General features: G+C 47.1%; 1 protein-coding gene across 1 annotated transcript in view; it reads left to right on the top strand.

The window, feature by feature from the left end:
- Nucleotides 1-14985, top strand: part of ppp1r16b (protein phosphatase 1, regulatory subunit 16B) — a 44342-nt gene that overhangs the window by 4486 nt on the left and 24871 nt on the right. The window contains exon 2 of the mRNA XM_083669070.1: nt 11112-11506. Coding sequence (XP_083525196.1) covers nt 11242-11506 — 265 coding nt within the window. The 5' untranslated portion in view covers nt 11112-11241. The remainder of the gene's footprint in view (nt 1-11111; nt 11507-14985) is intronic.

Consider the following 14985-nt stretch of genomic DNA (forward strand, 5'->3'; position numbering starts at 1 on the left):
TTGATGTGGGGGAGGCTCCCGTATTCACTATGTCAAAGGGTGGCAGATGTTTCAACCAATATGTTTGTTATGATATTCAGCATCTATGAGGATTTAGCACCCTGACAGTACTTTAGTTGTTTGACTGTACCCTGACTGTACTTTAGTTGATTGACTGTTCCCTGACTGTACTTTAGTTGTTTGACTGTACCCTGACTGTACTTTAGTTGTTTGACTGTTCCCTGACAGTACATTTTGTTTTTGGAGCGAGCATGTTTCTTTAGTTCATGTTTGTGTTTTCAACAAAGTCGTAAGTTCACTAGAGTAATTACAGCATCAGTACACTGGTACTGTATGAGGGGAATTTATCTTAACGTGTGAAAGAGAACTGTGCTGCTGCGCAACGTCCTACTTGATTTCTTTTACTTAAAAAAAAATAGCCTTGAGCACCAGTGAAAGCACTAGTCCAAGAAGATATCCTTGAGCGTAAATAACAAGAAGCTTATTACTACTCAAGTCCAGTAATCCATGAACTTAGTTTCCACCCCAATCTGTGGCCTGTCTCTGACCTGCTGCGGTACAGAGACAGGGCCGACGGCCCATAGCCTGGGTGTCAGTGTGGAAACTTCAAACCCTTAAAAGTCATCAAGAGCTGTAGAATGGCTGTCATATGTACAGGAAAAAAAGGTTCTAGAACCAAAAAAGGATCTTCAAAGAGACAATCCAAAGACGTGTACAGGAATAGTCCTGACCACTGTCATGTATAGTTTTGACCCCTGGATTCATCATCATTGATTATTATCATAACTACATTTCTTTTTATTATGCCCAGTAGCAGCTTGCATCTGATTCCAGACCCTGGTGCTCATCTACAGGGTGGTAAGAGGGGGAACAAGCTCCTTCCTATCTCCAAACGATAGTCAGTTCCCCAAACCCCAGCACGACCACGCCATTCTTCCACCTCTGCTGGCCGCCTGGCACCGCCATCTCTACAAGGACGTAGTGGCCGCTCAGCTCAGTCGTGGTGGAATGAGCTTCCCACCACTGTCAGGAGGGACTACCTGTCTTCTGCCGTAGACTAAAGACCCGTCTTTTTAGGCTCCACCCGGGCTCCTCCTCCTCAGATCTCTGCACCCCCCAAACACCCTATTGTACATTATGCAGATCTACACCGACGGTGTAGATCTGCATAGAACTTTTGAAACGAACTGCACAGAACTTTTGAAACGAACCCCCAACCTCCCAGAAAAAACGACTTCCTTTCTCTAGCACTGCGACCGCCTGAGAAATGTACTACTACCTACCTATCTATAAAGTTTGATTTGAATTTAGATTAGATTTCATGACTACTACAGCCTGTTCCTGGGCCTGGAGTTTTCCTCATGTTACACTGGGTCCTGGGTGCTCTATGGTGGCAGGTTTGAAGTAGCAGTGCTTTTGTCTGTTTGCTGCCCTGGTTCAGTACAACCAACGACTGGGGAGACAATGACCCAGAATTAGGCTGACCTGAGTGCTTTAAATCAAGGCACTATCGCAGGAGAGGAAATACATTCTCCCTCCTACCCAGCCAGCCTTCCAGCGCCAACTAGGACAAGTAATCCAGACAGAATAAAAATGTACTCCTAGAGGACGCAAGGGTGGGAGGGGGGGGGGGGTGGAGGGGTGGGGGGTGAGCTGGAGAGATGGAGAGGGGTGTGGGCTGAAGAGATGGAGGCGAGAGGAGAGGAGTGCACAGTCAGGCTGACACTCTTATGTGGATAAGGGCGAGGGGGGGGGGGGGGGGCAGGGCGGGAGGTTGAGTGGTGGTGCAATGCCACGAGAGCGCCGCCTCGATCGTTTCTCTGATAAGTCATCTTAGAGAGGGGGAGAGAGAGAGAGAGAGTCAGTTCAGTTGGCTGGTATCTCTCTGGCAATAACTTCAAAAACTCCTCACTGTAAGAAAGTAATATGTCAGATTGATCCTGCCCCCTCACTTTCATTTTTCTCTTGTACTTGGCTCCGACCGTGTCCAGACACCAATGTCGCTGCCAAAGGGAAATGAACACTACAGGACAGTAGATTCCTCTGTTACCTATTACTGCTCTATAGACGTGATGTGTGTTGCTACCAGGGCTGCAGTGATTATGCCACCTATGAATTTCATAGTATTCTAATTGTTTGCTTGCCTTATCATCATAGCCATGGTCTGCTCTCATGTTTCAACACCCACAGTTGAGCGCCAGAGACTCGGCAGTATTACAGTGATATTGAGAGGTAGCTTCATTACTCAGTCTGCTAAAAGTCAGCGTCTACTGAGTCTGCTGCTGTGCTCTGCCCACTGGTTCAGTCTACCACCTTTGATTCCGTGGGTTTGGAAAAGGAAGTGGCTGTGTGTGTGTTTGTGTGTGAGTGTGAGTGTGTGTGTGTGTGTGTGTGTGTGTGTGAGTGTGAGTGTGAGTGTGAGTGTGAGTGTGAGTGTGAGTGTGAGTGTGAGTATGTGTGTGTGTGTGTGTGTGTGTGTGTGTGTGTGTGCATGTGTGTGTTTGTGTCCTGCCATCTTAAAAAAACCCCGAAATAAGAGCATTTGCATCCCTTGAGAGTAGAGGACATAAAAAAACACATTTTTGGTATGAATCATCATGTTTATTTTTCTCAGTAAGTCCTCGTCTCTGTGTGTCTCTCTCTCTCTCTCTCTCTCTCTCTCTCTCTCTCTCTCTTCTCTCTCTCTCTCTCTCTCAGAACTCAAATGTCTGTATCCTGCTTGAAATGTTAGCTTCCTCGTCCTAAGGGGGGAGTTTCTGCATGTCTTTTTCTGTCTTTCACTGTTGTTGTACATGCGCTACAACCCCTGGGGTACTTGTGACATTAAACAACACCGGTTTTTACCTGCCGACCCAAGAATGCTTCCCTGTTCTTTCTCGTCAAGCTTCAGCGCGTCTCAACCGATGCTAGAGGAGTTCCAGACATACGGAACCAACTGGTACACAGACCCAGCCCTGTGTAATGTCGGCATGACTAGACATCATCGTGAGCGTCACGGTTGGGTTAATAGTAGGGAAAGGTTAAAAGGTCAAGGGGGTGCTTGAATGCACACGTTCAACCAGCTTCTGTTTATTGGTACGTGTCAGCCGCCACCTCCTAACTGTTAGTACAAGTACAAGCCAGGCACTACCTCTCCACCGCTAAGTGGTCTGTTTCAGTGCTTCTAAATTTGCGTGTCAACTCTGAAGGGGGCCGTCTTCGTGTTGGATAGAAAAAGGGTGGTGCTTGTGAACTGAATAATGAACATTTCATACGGCAAGAAAGGCATTTGGGCCAGGATAGGACTTACGTTTCAATAAGGTGCTGACAGGGTATGCAGTTGTCTATGTATTGTATTCACCGTAGGGGTGGGATCACGTGTGCTAGCTTTACCACGGCAACAAATAGCCTCCATGTGTAACCCACCCATGTATCAGCGGTGTGTGATAATGGTGTGGTATTTACTGTAGGCTGGTACTTGTGCTCCATGTCCCGTGTTGCCAAGCCTCAGCACTTTAGAACTGGCAAAGAAGGGGTGTTGTGCAGTGATTTCTCTAGAGGAAAATCCTATACTTGTTTGTCTCAGTTTTTTTGGCTGAGGTAATCCCTGCGGGTGTAACTTAATTGTAAGTAGCTTTAAGTCAACATTTAAGTAAACATGCTCTAGCCCAGGCTGTCCTGTCTATGGGTCAGATGTGTTCTCTTCACCTCCCTCTGTGTATGGTGCGCTATAGGCCTACTGTAGTTGTTCCTATGGGGGACAGGAGATGAGGGAATGAAGTGAATGAATCTGGACGCACGCAGTCCTGGTGAATTGCTGTAGTAGGCTGAAGGCTAACTCAAGGCTGACTGAGTTGTACAGGTTAACTCAAGGCTGACTGAGTTGTACAGGGTAACTAACCGAGTTGTGGGGTGTATAATCAGCTTGTCCCACTGGTGGTAATACTGGAGTGATTAGATGAATTAGTGGGACCTGGAGACAGAGCCAGTGGCCTGGAACACACAGCCGGACTGGGGGCTAAGGGGCCCGGGGAGGGGAGGGGAGGGGGGGAGGGGGGGGGGGGGGACTCCTGCTCCTCGCTGCACCAACACAGACACGGCCATTGTGTGTGACAGTGAAGCCACTCTCTGTGTACGCGGACCGCCCTCCACCCTGACACAGCAAACGCCTCCTCACTGCGAAATGTCACTCTGGAAAAACCGTGTGTGTGTGTGTGTGTGTGTGTGTGTGTGCCTGCGACTGGTAATCATAGTGGCTCTCTCACCAAGCCTCTGACAGATATATTGAATCCAGGAGGTAGGAGACCTTGCAAGAGAGTAAAGTCAACAGCTCTGGAACTATTTATATCACATGGTGCACCTCCACTGCACAGCTGGCATGAGCTCTACCCAACACCGCAATTTCCCTCTCTCTGTCTGTCTGCATTCTGCACAGCCGTATCCATGGAGACCCTCTGAGTGATGGGGTCATGGCCCTGGTGGGAGAGGCTTTCCTATGTTGGCAACTTCTCAGTAGCCATTAAATCACACACACCAGGGGAGGCTGGTGGAGTTTGATACCATTCCTCATTCCATTCCATGCATTACAATGAGCCCATCCTCTGATTTCTACCTCCACCAGCCTCCACTGATGCACACACACACGCACACGCACACACACGCACATACATACACAAACACACACACACACACACACACACACGTACACACACACACACACACACACACACGCACACACACACACACATACACACACACACACACACACACGCACACACACTAACCCAGTGGCCATTAAAAGTCGGCCATGTCCCATTTAGTCCTGGTCCCCACCTGAGCCCCTCTCCTCCATTCGTCTTACTGGTCACTGAGGTGCCAAGTGACACCAGGGAGAGTGTGAGGCTCTCCATCATCACTAGAGTGTCCCACTATGACAGGAGGTCAGCTGGGGCTGGCCACCAGTGGACACCAGAGGGGCCAATCAGCAGCTCGATTGGTCGTCGGCACCGGCGAGAGCGTGAGGTCGTGCTCGCGGGTGTGTCCGTCTCTGTGATATAGGAGATTACCCGGGGGGGGCTCTTTATTTTGGAACTGAGCATCCACAACGACAGGAAGCCAGCTGGGCCTGCCTGGCCAACAGAGATATCAGAGTGAACATCAGGGCGCCGGGCCCGAGCCACCAGAACTGGAGTGCTGATCTAGTGTCAGGTTCCCATCTGTCCATATAATCGTATCATCATTCTGATGATCTAAAAGGACAGAATTGATCCTAGGTCAGTACTCCTACTTTGAGCCCCTGTACAGTATGAGTAGGGTCCTAGAGCAGCCTGCAGCAGGGGGCTTGGTGGTCGGTACATGCTGTGCTTGTGACGCTGGTGGTGGTCAGAGGGAGACAGAGCAGGGTCTCTACGTCATGAAGCCTGAACTAATGCTCAGCACTGGAAGCCAGATTTGGAATGGAATTTCATTGAACTCCGGGTTGATGAGAGAAAGACGTAGAGACAGTGAGACAGAGGAGAGAGAGGGAGAGAGAGAGGGAGAGACAGAGGGAGAGAGAGGGAGAGAGAGAGAGAGAGAGGGAGAGAGAGAGGGAGAGAGGGCTACAGCAGCACTCTGGGTTAATGACGTATCTGAGGGACCAGAGACACACCACACAGATGCTCAAGACATCCCCCGTAACTCTGAAACACAGTTTTTATATTCGACTCAGTGTTACATGCTGAACAACAGAGCTATGAGAATGGACATCAGGGAGCCAGGCCCCCGTCAGAGTCAGGAGTGCTGCTGGTCTAGAATCAGGTTCCCATCTGTCCATATAATCGTATCATTATGATCTGAAAGGCAGAACTGATCCTAGAACAGCACTCCCACTGAGAGCCTGGTCAAAGAGGTGGAAACTGAAACCATTTAGTGCTACATGCCGAACAAGTTACTCACAGATAAATTGCGCAGTTTCTACGATTATTTATTCAGTTTGTTGGTGGATGTCCTTGGTGTACAGTAGCACAGAAACGACGTAAGGAGGAATGGAGGGCATTTTGTTTAAAACATGAACGGTCTGTAATTCTGTGATCTGGCAGAGCAGTCGTTCTGTTTGGTAACAGAACAAGCTGCAGCTTTATTGATCTGGGTAAATCTGTGATTTGACCAATGTTGGCCAGGCGCCTGACATTGAGAGGATAAGCCTAATCCATCTCATAACCAAAGTCTGCCGCAAAACCACCTTTGGGAACCTTTCTCTGATTTTTCGTAGCGTGCACTCAGCTCACATCGGCCTATTTATAACCCTGCCAATGTTTTCCTCTTAAACACCAACACGGTCCAACACCATCAAATCATCCCTGTGATTGCGTGGGCTGGAGGTGAGACTGAGAGAGGGGTGACTAGTAAACTAGGGTAGAGTGTGTGTGTGTGTGTGTGTGTGTGTGTGTGTGTGTGTGTGTGTGTGTGTGTGTATGCTTATGTGTGTTTGTGTGTGTGTGTGTGTGTGTGTGTGTGTATGTGTGTGTATGCTTATGTGTGTGTGTGTGTATGTGTGTGTGTGTGTGTGTGTGTGTGTATGTGTGTGTGTGTGTGTGTGTGTGTGTGTGTGTGTGTGTATGTGTGTGTGTGTGTATGTGCGTGTGTGTGTGTGTGTGTGTGTGTGTATGTGTGTGTGTGTGTGTGTGTGTGTGTGTGTGTATGTGTGTGTGTGTGTGTGTATGTGCGTGTGTGTGTGTGTGTGTGTCTGCCCGCCCCGCATCAGGTAATGCAATTACTCTTCCTCTGATTTCATCAACAGGAGCTCCTAGGACTCATCTGCCCAGCGCTAATTCTATTTACTCTCAAAGACAGGAAAGAAAAACCAGTGGACATTTCTGATTTGTCACAGAGCAGCGAGAGCACGGTGAAAAGCTAATTCACTTTACTCCGCTTCTTTTCCTGCATTAAGAGAGATAAGACGTGACTTCATTCACCTGCGGTGTGTAAGACGTGAAAAACCCTCTCAAACGTTAAATCCAGCCATGATGTGACAAACGCCTCAGGCCCTTGTTCTGGTCCCCGAGGGCCGGCTTGCCGCGCCGGGCCGCATTAACATGCTTCTCTCCCCCCCCGCCGTGCCTGGCAGAAACAGCTAACCACTGGAGCGACAGCCAGCAGCGCACGACACTTCTCTCTCTCTCTGTCTCGTTCTCTCAGCAGACCAGCCTTGTCGTATCCATGGGCGACACTCTGCCAATGTAGAAAACGTACTTAGCATAGATTCATTGGCATCAGTGCAGTTTTATTTATTCCACCATTCCTGCGATGACTGAAAAACGGCCATGCAGACCAGGACTGTAGGTTCTGCTTTTCCCCTCATTACTTAATGGATGTGCTAGCCGCATCATTAACAGATGCGTGTTTTTACGGCCCGGGACAGCGACAGACACAGTCCACAGACGCAGTCACAGACACAGACACATGACTGGCCGTGGGATTATCATATGATGGGGACCGCCGGAGTCATGCAGAATGGAGCGTTTGTTGTTGTTCATTATCTTCAGATATCCATCTCTTGAGCTGTCACAACACTTACATTTACATTTATGGCATTTAGCAGACTCCTTTATCCAAAGCGACTTACAACAAATACGTTTGTTTAAGTAAGTGAATCATCTATCCAACAGTCATCATAAGATAATGTAATCAATGCTCAGACCAGGGGCCATAGGCAGTCACGATGCTAGAAGAAGGATTTTTTTCCTTTTTTTTTCTTAACAGGAGAGAAACTTGTACAGGGGGGTAGTGGGGGTGAAGAGGTCTTTAGGAGGGGCCGTTAAGATGGAGCCTGAAGAGATGGGTCTTCAATCTACGGCGGAAGATTGGTAGTGTCACAACACTTATCCACATGCTTAGAATTCCTGTTAGAATTCCTGCATGGCCTTCACACATACAGTAGCAGGAGGACGCACTCATTGTAGTGCACGGAACGGAATGAGGAACGACTTCATAAACACGTGTTTAAAAAAATAAACTCCAGTTCAGCACACTGGCGTTCTTGTATTCCAACGCCACAAAGGTTTAATGGGTCTTAAAACCAACGTGTTGGAGCCATAGACCTTCATGAAAGTTTCACACTCTGTGTGGCACTGGCAGGAACTGCGGAGGAATTCCACTTGGGTGCTTTTGGAGAATGCTACTGTAGCCCTCTCTCTCTTTCTCTCTCTCTCTTTCTCTCTCTCTCTCTCTCCCTTCCTCTCTCACTGTCTCTACGTTTTTCTCTCTTTTTCACACTGTTTCTGTCTCTCTCTCTCTGGTTTCCTGTCCATGTTCTCAGAAGGAGCTACTCTGTTCTACAAAGCCAAAGTGCAGTAACTGCAGAAATGAGAAGAAGAGAGACAGCGTTGATGGTAACCACACAGTTAGACAGTATACCAGCGTTTCCCAACCGCTGTGCCGCGGCACACTAGTGTGCCGTGAGAGATCATTGGGTGTGCCGTGAGAAATTATCCAATTTCACTTTTTTTTAATTAACATTTATTAATTATTATCTGCAAATAATATGCCATTGTCGAGTGTCTGTGCTGTAATATAGTGACTGGCAGAGTAATGTAATATTCGTCCGGGTGGCAGCAGGTAGCTAATTGCCTCTTTCCTGCATAGAGACAACAGAATTAGTGACGCATGCGACAGGTCGTGGTTGACAGTGATGGAGAAGTTTTTAAAATGGAAAAATGCAAACTCCGAACTGGGCCCTGGACAAGATTCTGACCCAGGTGAAGGCCCTAGTATGAGTGGTGGTAAAAAGAAAGCAAAGACGGTGAGCTCGAGGCAATACAGCGAAAGCTATCTTTCGTTCGGATTTACTTTCACCGGGGATGAGACGACCCCGACTCCATTATGCTTGGTGTGTGGCGAGAAGCTGTCCAACAGCGCCATGGTGCCAAGCAAGCTTAAACGCCATCTCCAAACGAAACACCCGTCGCTTCAAAACAAGCCGATGGACTATTTTGTTCGCCTGCGTGAAATCACAGAGAAACAGGCAACTTTTATGAGAAAAACCACAAAGGTAAATGAGAAAGCCCTCAAAGCTAGTTACCTAGTTGCTGAACTCGTAGCTCAATCAAAAAAGTCCCACTCTGTGGCAGAGACATTAATACTACCTGCCTGCAAAGCCATTGTCAACGAGATGCTCGGCCCTGACGCGGTTAAAGACATAGCTAAAGTCCAGCTCTCAGATAACACAATTGCCAGGCGTATTGATGACATGTGTACAGACATCGAAAGTCATGTTTTGGGAAAGATACGCATCAGTAGGAAATTTGCGTTGCAACTTGATGAGTCTACGGATATTAGTGGACATTCTCAGCTCTTGGCCAATGTGCGTTTTGTGGATGGAGATGCCATTAGAGACTAATATTGTAATTATATATACTGTATCAGGCTACAGAGTGTCATTTTGTAACATTTTTGGTTGGTGGTGTGCCGCAAGATTCTTCCAATGTAAAAAATGTGCCGTGGCTCAAAAAAGGTTGAAAAACACTGCAGTATACTACCACATCTCTACTACTACTAGTATACTACCACATCTCCAATCATCTGATCACAGTTAGACAGTATACTACCACATCTCCAATCATCTGCAATCTATTTGGTTGGACAATTGAAACATTTTCTACAGTTTCTGCACTTGGTGGTGGTGGTTTCAGCTGAGGAAGCGCTCAGAGCTTGAGGTGGCTGGCTGTACTTTCAGATTGTTACAATGCAGCTTTTAACATAGAAGGAAAGCCCAGAGTCAGTGAAACAAGATATCTTCACTCTGGACGCTGAACAATCTGTGTCAAACTACAACATCCTATCAGATCTTTATGAGCGATACACAATGTACTCATGCTGATGACCTCACTATAGTTCAGCTGTGACCTAGCTCTTTTATCTAATATCTATGATGTTATCTGAATGATTTGATCTGTATTTCCCCTCAAAAAGATACTTTGTAATTTGGCATTAAGCCATGTTTTTTTTCCTGATAGAGTCCACTACTGGGATTTTACAAATAAACAAACACGAAACATACAGACACCAAACAAAAAAACAACATTTACAGTCAACTCTACCTAACATGACACGGTAGACCTGTTCATCATAAAGTGAATAAAAAAAGATATACCAAAGTAATGTTTTAGCATCATCGTCATAATACAGATAGATTTCAGGCTGAGCCAGCATCCATTAGGTAGACAGAGGTGACAGAGAGGTACCGTATGACTGTATTGTGGGGTAGTAGACATAAGGATGTGGTTACTCTTGTTTTCTACGCTGCCGCCTTGACAACAGGATACAACCTAGCTGAGGTGAATAACGGCTTGGCTTGCGAATGGAAAGTTCCGATGAAGACGCAGAGTTCAAAGAAACGACTCGCTCTCCTCCATCTTTTAATAAATTGAGTGGTAAATCTTTCCCCTCAGCTCTTGTCTTCACTCGCACCTCATTTTGGTGGCTTGCTGAAAGCCTGCGGCGGAGGAGAAGACCAGCCCCTTGTTATTTCCATAGATAAGGTCTAGTAATCACAGAAGTCATTATGAAACCAAAGGGCTTCTATCACGCCGAGTTCATTTGCACGGCCGTTTCTGCCACCGTCACTTCACTCACATTTTTCATTTATCTCAAACCTTGAGGAAGTGCCTATTGTATTACACAAAATGGCAGCCTATTTCTTTGCCTGTTGCTCTGTGCTTGGTCCTGTTGATGTCTTTGCGTATGAATAAAATTGATTTCGTGATTATTTGTCCTTTGGCAAAATTCTATCCACGAGTAACCTACTGCATACCGATGTGGTGAACCGATCGCCTGTCATTTCAAGCTGCCTGCTTCCACATTTACATTTTATTCCCAGGTCGTTCATGGTTTATATTTTTGGAACGATGTCCAATTTCGTGGTTTATGGAGATCAATAGGGCAACTATTTCCCTGACAGCTTCTCTCTCCTCCTCTTTCTCCCCCCCCCCCCTCGCTCTCTCTCTCTCTTTCTCTCCCTCTCTCTCTCTCTCTCTCTCTCTCTCTCTCCCCCTCTCTCCCTCTCTCCCTCTCTCTCTCTCTCTCTCTCCCTCTCCCTCTCTCTCTCTCTCTCCCCCTCTCTCCCTCTCTCTCTCTCTCCCTCTGTCTACCAGGCCGTCACAGCTGAGCTGGTGATAATGATGATGGGAGGCGGCCACGGCCGGAGGTGTGTTCCACGCTAAGACTCCGCCCCCCCCCCCCCCCCCCCCCAACCCACCTGGTAGCCCCCCCCACCTGGCGCTCATGGCCAACCACCTGGAGCTCCTGAACGAGCTGCAGCAGCTGGACAAGGTGCCCAGCCTGGAGAGGCTGCGGGCGGCCCAGAAGCGCCGCACCCAGCAGCTGAAGAGATGGGCCGTCTACGAGAAGGAGATGCAGAGCAAGAAGCGCAAGGCGGACAAGCGGCGCAACGCCAACCACGCCGCGCTGCTGGAGGCCAAGAAGCACGTGTCCTTCGCCGCCAGCGTGGCTCTGCTGGAGGCCTCGGCACGGAACGACCCGGACGAAGGTAGGAGACCCGACTGAACCTTCTTCACACACTAGCGACATACACACACACACACACACACACTTTATTTTCAAGTAGATATGCTTTACCCAGTTGCAGTAGTGAAATAGAAGATTATGAACAATGACTTTTGCGACCTTCCATCTATCTATCAAACTGTACCTCTTGCCTATCTCTCAGCCTGTCTCCATCTCCTGCTCCAAGGTTATGTATTCACCATGCCTCCCTGTTATTCTGCCCCACAAAAAAAGAGAAGAAAATTGCTTAAAATTTTCTTTCACTGTATTCATCCATTTGACCCCCTGTACAATAACGGTCACAGCCCTATCATGTACACACACACACACACACACACACACACACACACACACACACACACACACACACACACACGCACACACACACGCACACACACACGCACACACACACACACACGCACACACACGCATACACGCACACGCACACGCACACGCACACCTACCAAAAAACCACCATCAAGGCTTGAATGATTAAGTGGATTTCAGCAGTAGAGCCCAATCTGATACAAGAGTGCCAGGGCTGGAAAAACTATTAGTTCGGTCTCCTCCGCAATAACTGTCAAAAGAGCTAATTTCACTCTATCCAAGTTCCAGTGTAAGTGATTTATACTGGAGTAATGGAATAGCCACACAAATGAATCCGGGCAAGCATGTTGATTAAACATTCATTTTTCATTTTTCATATCCAATAATGTTGAGATAATGATGATGAGTAACAGTCCCTCAGACACTAACAACCCTATCCTGTCTGTAGAAGCTATACTGTCTGTATGCATGTGCAACAACACATCAACTACAGACTGAAATGACAACATGTCTGTTTCATTCATCCAGCCTTAAATGAGCAGGAATGTCAACTTCATGGAGATAGAGACCGCCTGAGGCATTTCCCCACGGTATATTCTGGCCTATGTGGCACGTCTTTGTAGATGAGGAGAACAGTCATTTCACTCATGTGATTCACACAGTAGTCCACTATTCTGACTCAGGCTGGCTGCGTTTAGAACAGGGGCTTGGAACTCCGTATTCTGGAATATTCTAGAATGTGGAAAACTCAGGGGATTTGTATGGGTCCGGAATGTTTTATTGGATTTCATAATCCACATTTAGATTAGATGTAACTGGCGATGTTCGCATGTCAGCGCCTGATTGGATAGATGGATGACGTTGTCCTCCAATGATATACTGTACTTTTTTTAAATTTATTTTTTAACAAAACAGTTGGCAGCAGGACACAGGCTTTGTTCTTAGTGGTTTGTTTTGGATTTTGGTTATTCTAGTGTTGTTCTACCTAAGGATTAGGAGAGGTTTATCCACCTGGGAGGTCAGTCTTCCAATGCTGATGTACTGATGACATTTTGTCTGAACGTGTTGTCCGAACTTGATTACATGTCGAGAGAGTCTGTCTGAGCTGAACTGTAAGTGGACAGCTACTCCACACCGGGCAGGGTCCAGATCAGTACCAGTGGAGGCCGGTGGAGGTAGAAATCGGAGGACAGGCTCATCGTAATGCACGGAATGGGATGAGGAATGGTCACAAACACCCTTCCTCATTCCATTCCATGCATTACAATGATCCCGTCCTCCGATTTCTACCTCCACCAGCCTCCCCCAGATCAGTGCATGCTTTAACCAACTCCTATGACTACAGCTGTCGTTGTCTCACCATTCTGTCTGACCTTTTGTTTGGCGAGAATGACAACGCTGATAAACAGATCTAGTAGTTGGTTAAAGCATATACTGACCTGGAACCAGCCCAGTGTAGCAGTCCATTGTCATACAGACAGACTTCTCTACATGTAATCAAGTTCAGACAGCATACATTTATACAGTGCATCAATATTGTAAGACTGACCTAACATTTGCTATGTCCAGACTGGCCAGGTCAGTGGTGGGGCCTTAGTTGTTGTTGTTGTTGTGGTGTTTTTGGCTGAAGTATAAACGGTGTCGGTAGCGTGACTTGAGAGTGAAACCCAGTCCCTGTGGCAGCTGGCTAGCTCAGGATTCGGATAATCTGCGCTCAGTCCCTGGCTGGCTCCAAATGCCTGCAACAGTGCTGCTGCTCAAAGGCACTCACTGTAGAGGAGAGGGGAGGAGGAGAGTGGAGCGGAGGGGAGGGGAGGAGAGGAGAGAGGAAGAGAGTGGAGCAGAGGGAAGGGGAGGAGAGGGGAGGGGAGGGGAGGGGATAAGAGCAGAGGAGAGGAGAGGAGAGGAGAGGAGAGGAGAGGAGAGGAGAGGAGAGGAGAGGAGAGGAGAGGGGATGGGAGGAGAGGAGAGGATAGGAGAGCAGAGGAGAGGAGAGGAGAGGAGAGGAGATGAAAGGGGAGAGAGCAGATGAGAGCAGAAGAGAGTAGAATAGGAGAGGGGAGAAGAGGGAAGGGGAGGGGGAGAGCAGAGCAAAGCAAAGGAGAACGCTGGAGGGAACAGCAGAGAGAAGTTATTGATGAAGTTAGAAAAATCCCTCATAGAATTAGTACAGTAACAATCACCTCTCTCTCAGAGGAGAAGATACAGTATGAGCATGAACCTGGGGCTGACACCTCAACTAGACGACATAATGTGATTGGTCTGCTGAGCTTCCACTTTAATATTTGATTTGTTGTGGATGGACATTTCCTGTGATTCAATCATTACATCACATAGTACACCCTGTGGGCATAGGCACACTTTTAACCTCATGTCTGCTATTGGCTGAAGGCTATGTCTTCATCTAACCTCCTGTCTGCTATTGGCTTAGGGCTATATGTTCATCTAACCTTCTGTCTGCTATTGGCTTAGGGCTATATGTTCATCTAACCTTCTGTCTGCTATTGGCTGGCTGAAGGCTACATGTTCATCTAACCTTCTGTCTGCCATTGGCTTTGGGATGTATGTTCTTATAGCCGTCTGTCTGCTATTGGCTTAGGGCTATATGTTCTTATAGCCGTCTGTCTGCTATTGGCTTAGGGCTATATGTTCTTATAGCCGTCTGTCTGCTATTGGCTTAGGGCTATATGTTCTTATAGCCGTCTGTCTGCTATTGGCTTAGGGCTATATGTTCATCTAACCTCCTGTCTGCTATTGGCTGGCTGAAGGCTATGTGTTCTAGGGATGCTCCGATCTGGATTTTTGGGGCCGATACCGATTACTGATTCTTTTCCTTAGGATCGGCCGATACCGATATTTAAAAAAAGAAAATCCATTATTAAACACTCATTAAACTCATGAATAGGCCCTCCAAATATTATTCACTGTATATCAGATATATACTTCAATATACAGTATATCAGACAAATCCTAAGTGAAACATTTTGAATTTGGTAACCTCTCTTTTAATTAAAACAAGAAGAAATCAAAGAGGCTAGTACAGTAAAATACAGTAACAATCTTGTCTTCTAGACCTGATGTCTAGATATGGTAAAAAAAAAAGAAATTGGGACATTTCATACATTCTCTATATGA

Source organism: Argentina silus, assembly GCF_951799395.1.
Source record: "Argentina silus genome assembly, chromosome: 4".
Classification (NCBI taxonomy): Eukaryota; Metazoa; Chordata; class Actinopteri; order Argentiniformes; family Argentinidae; genus Argentina; species Argentina silus.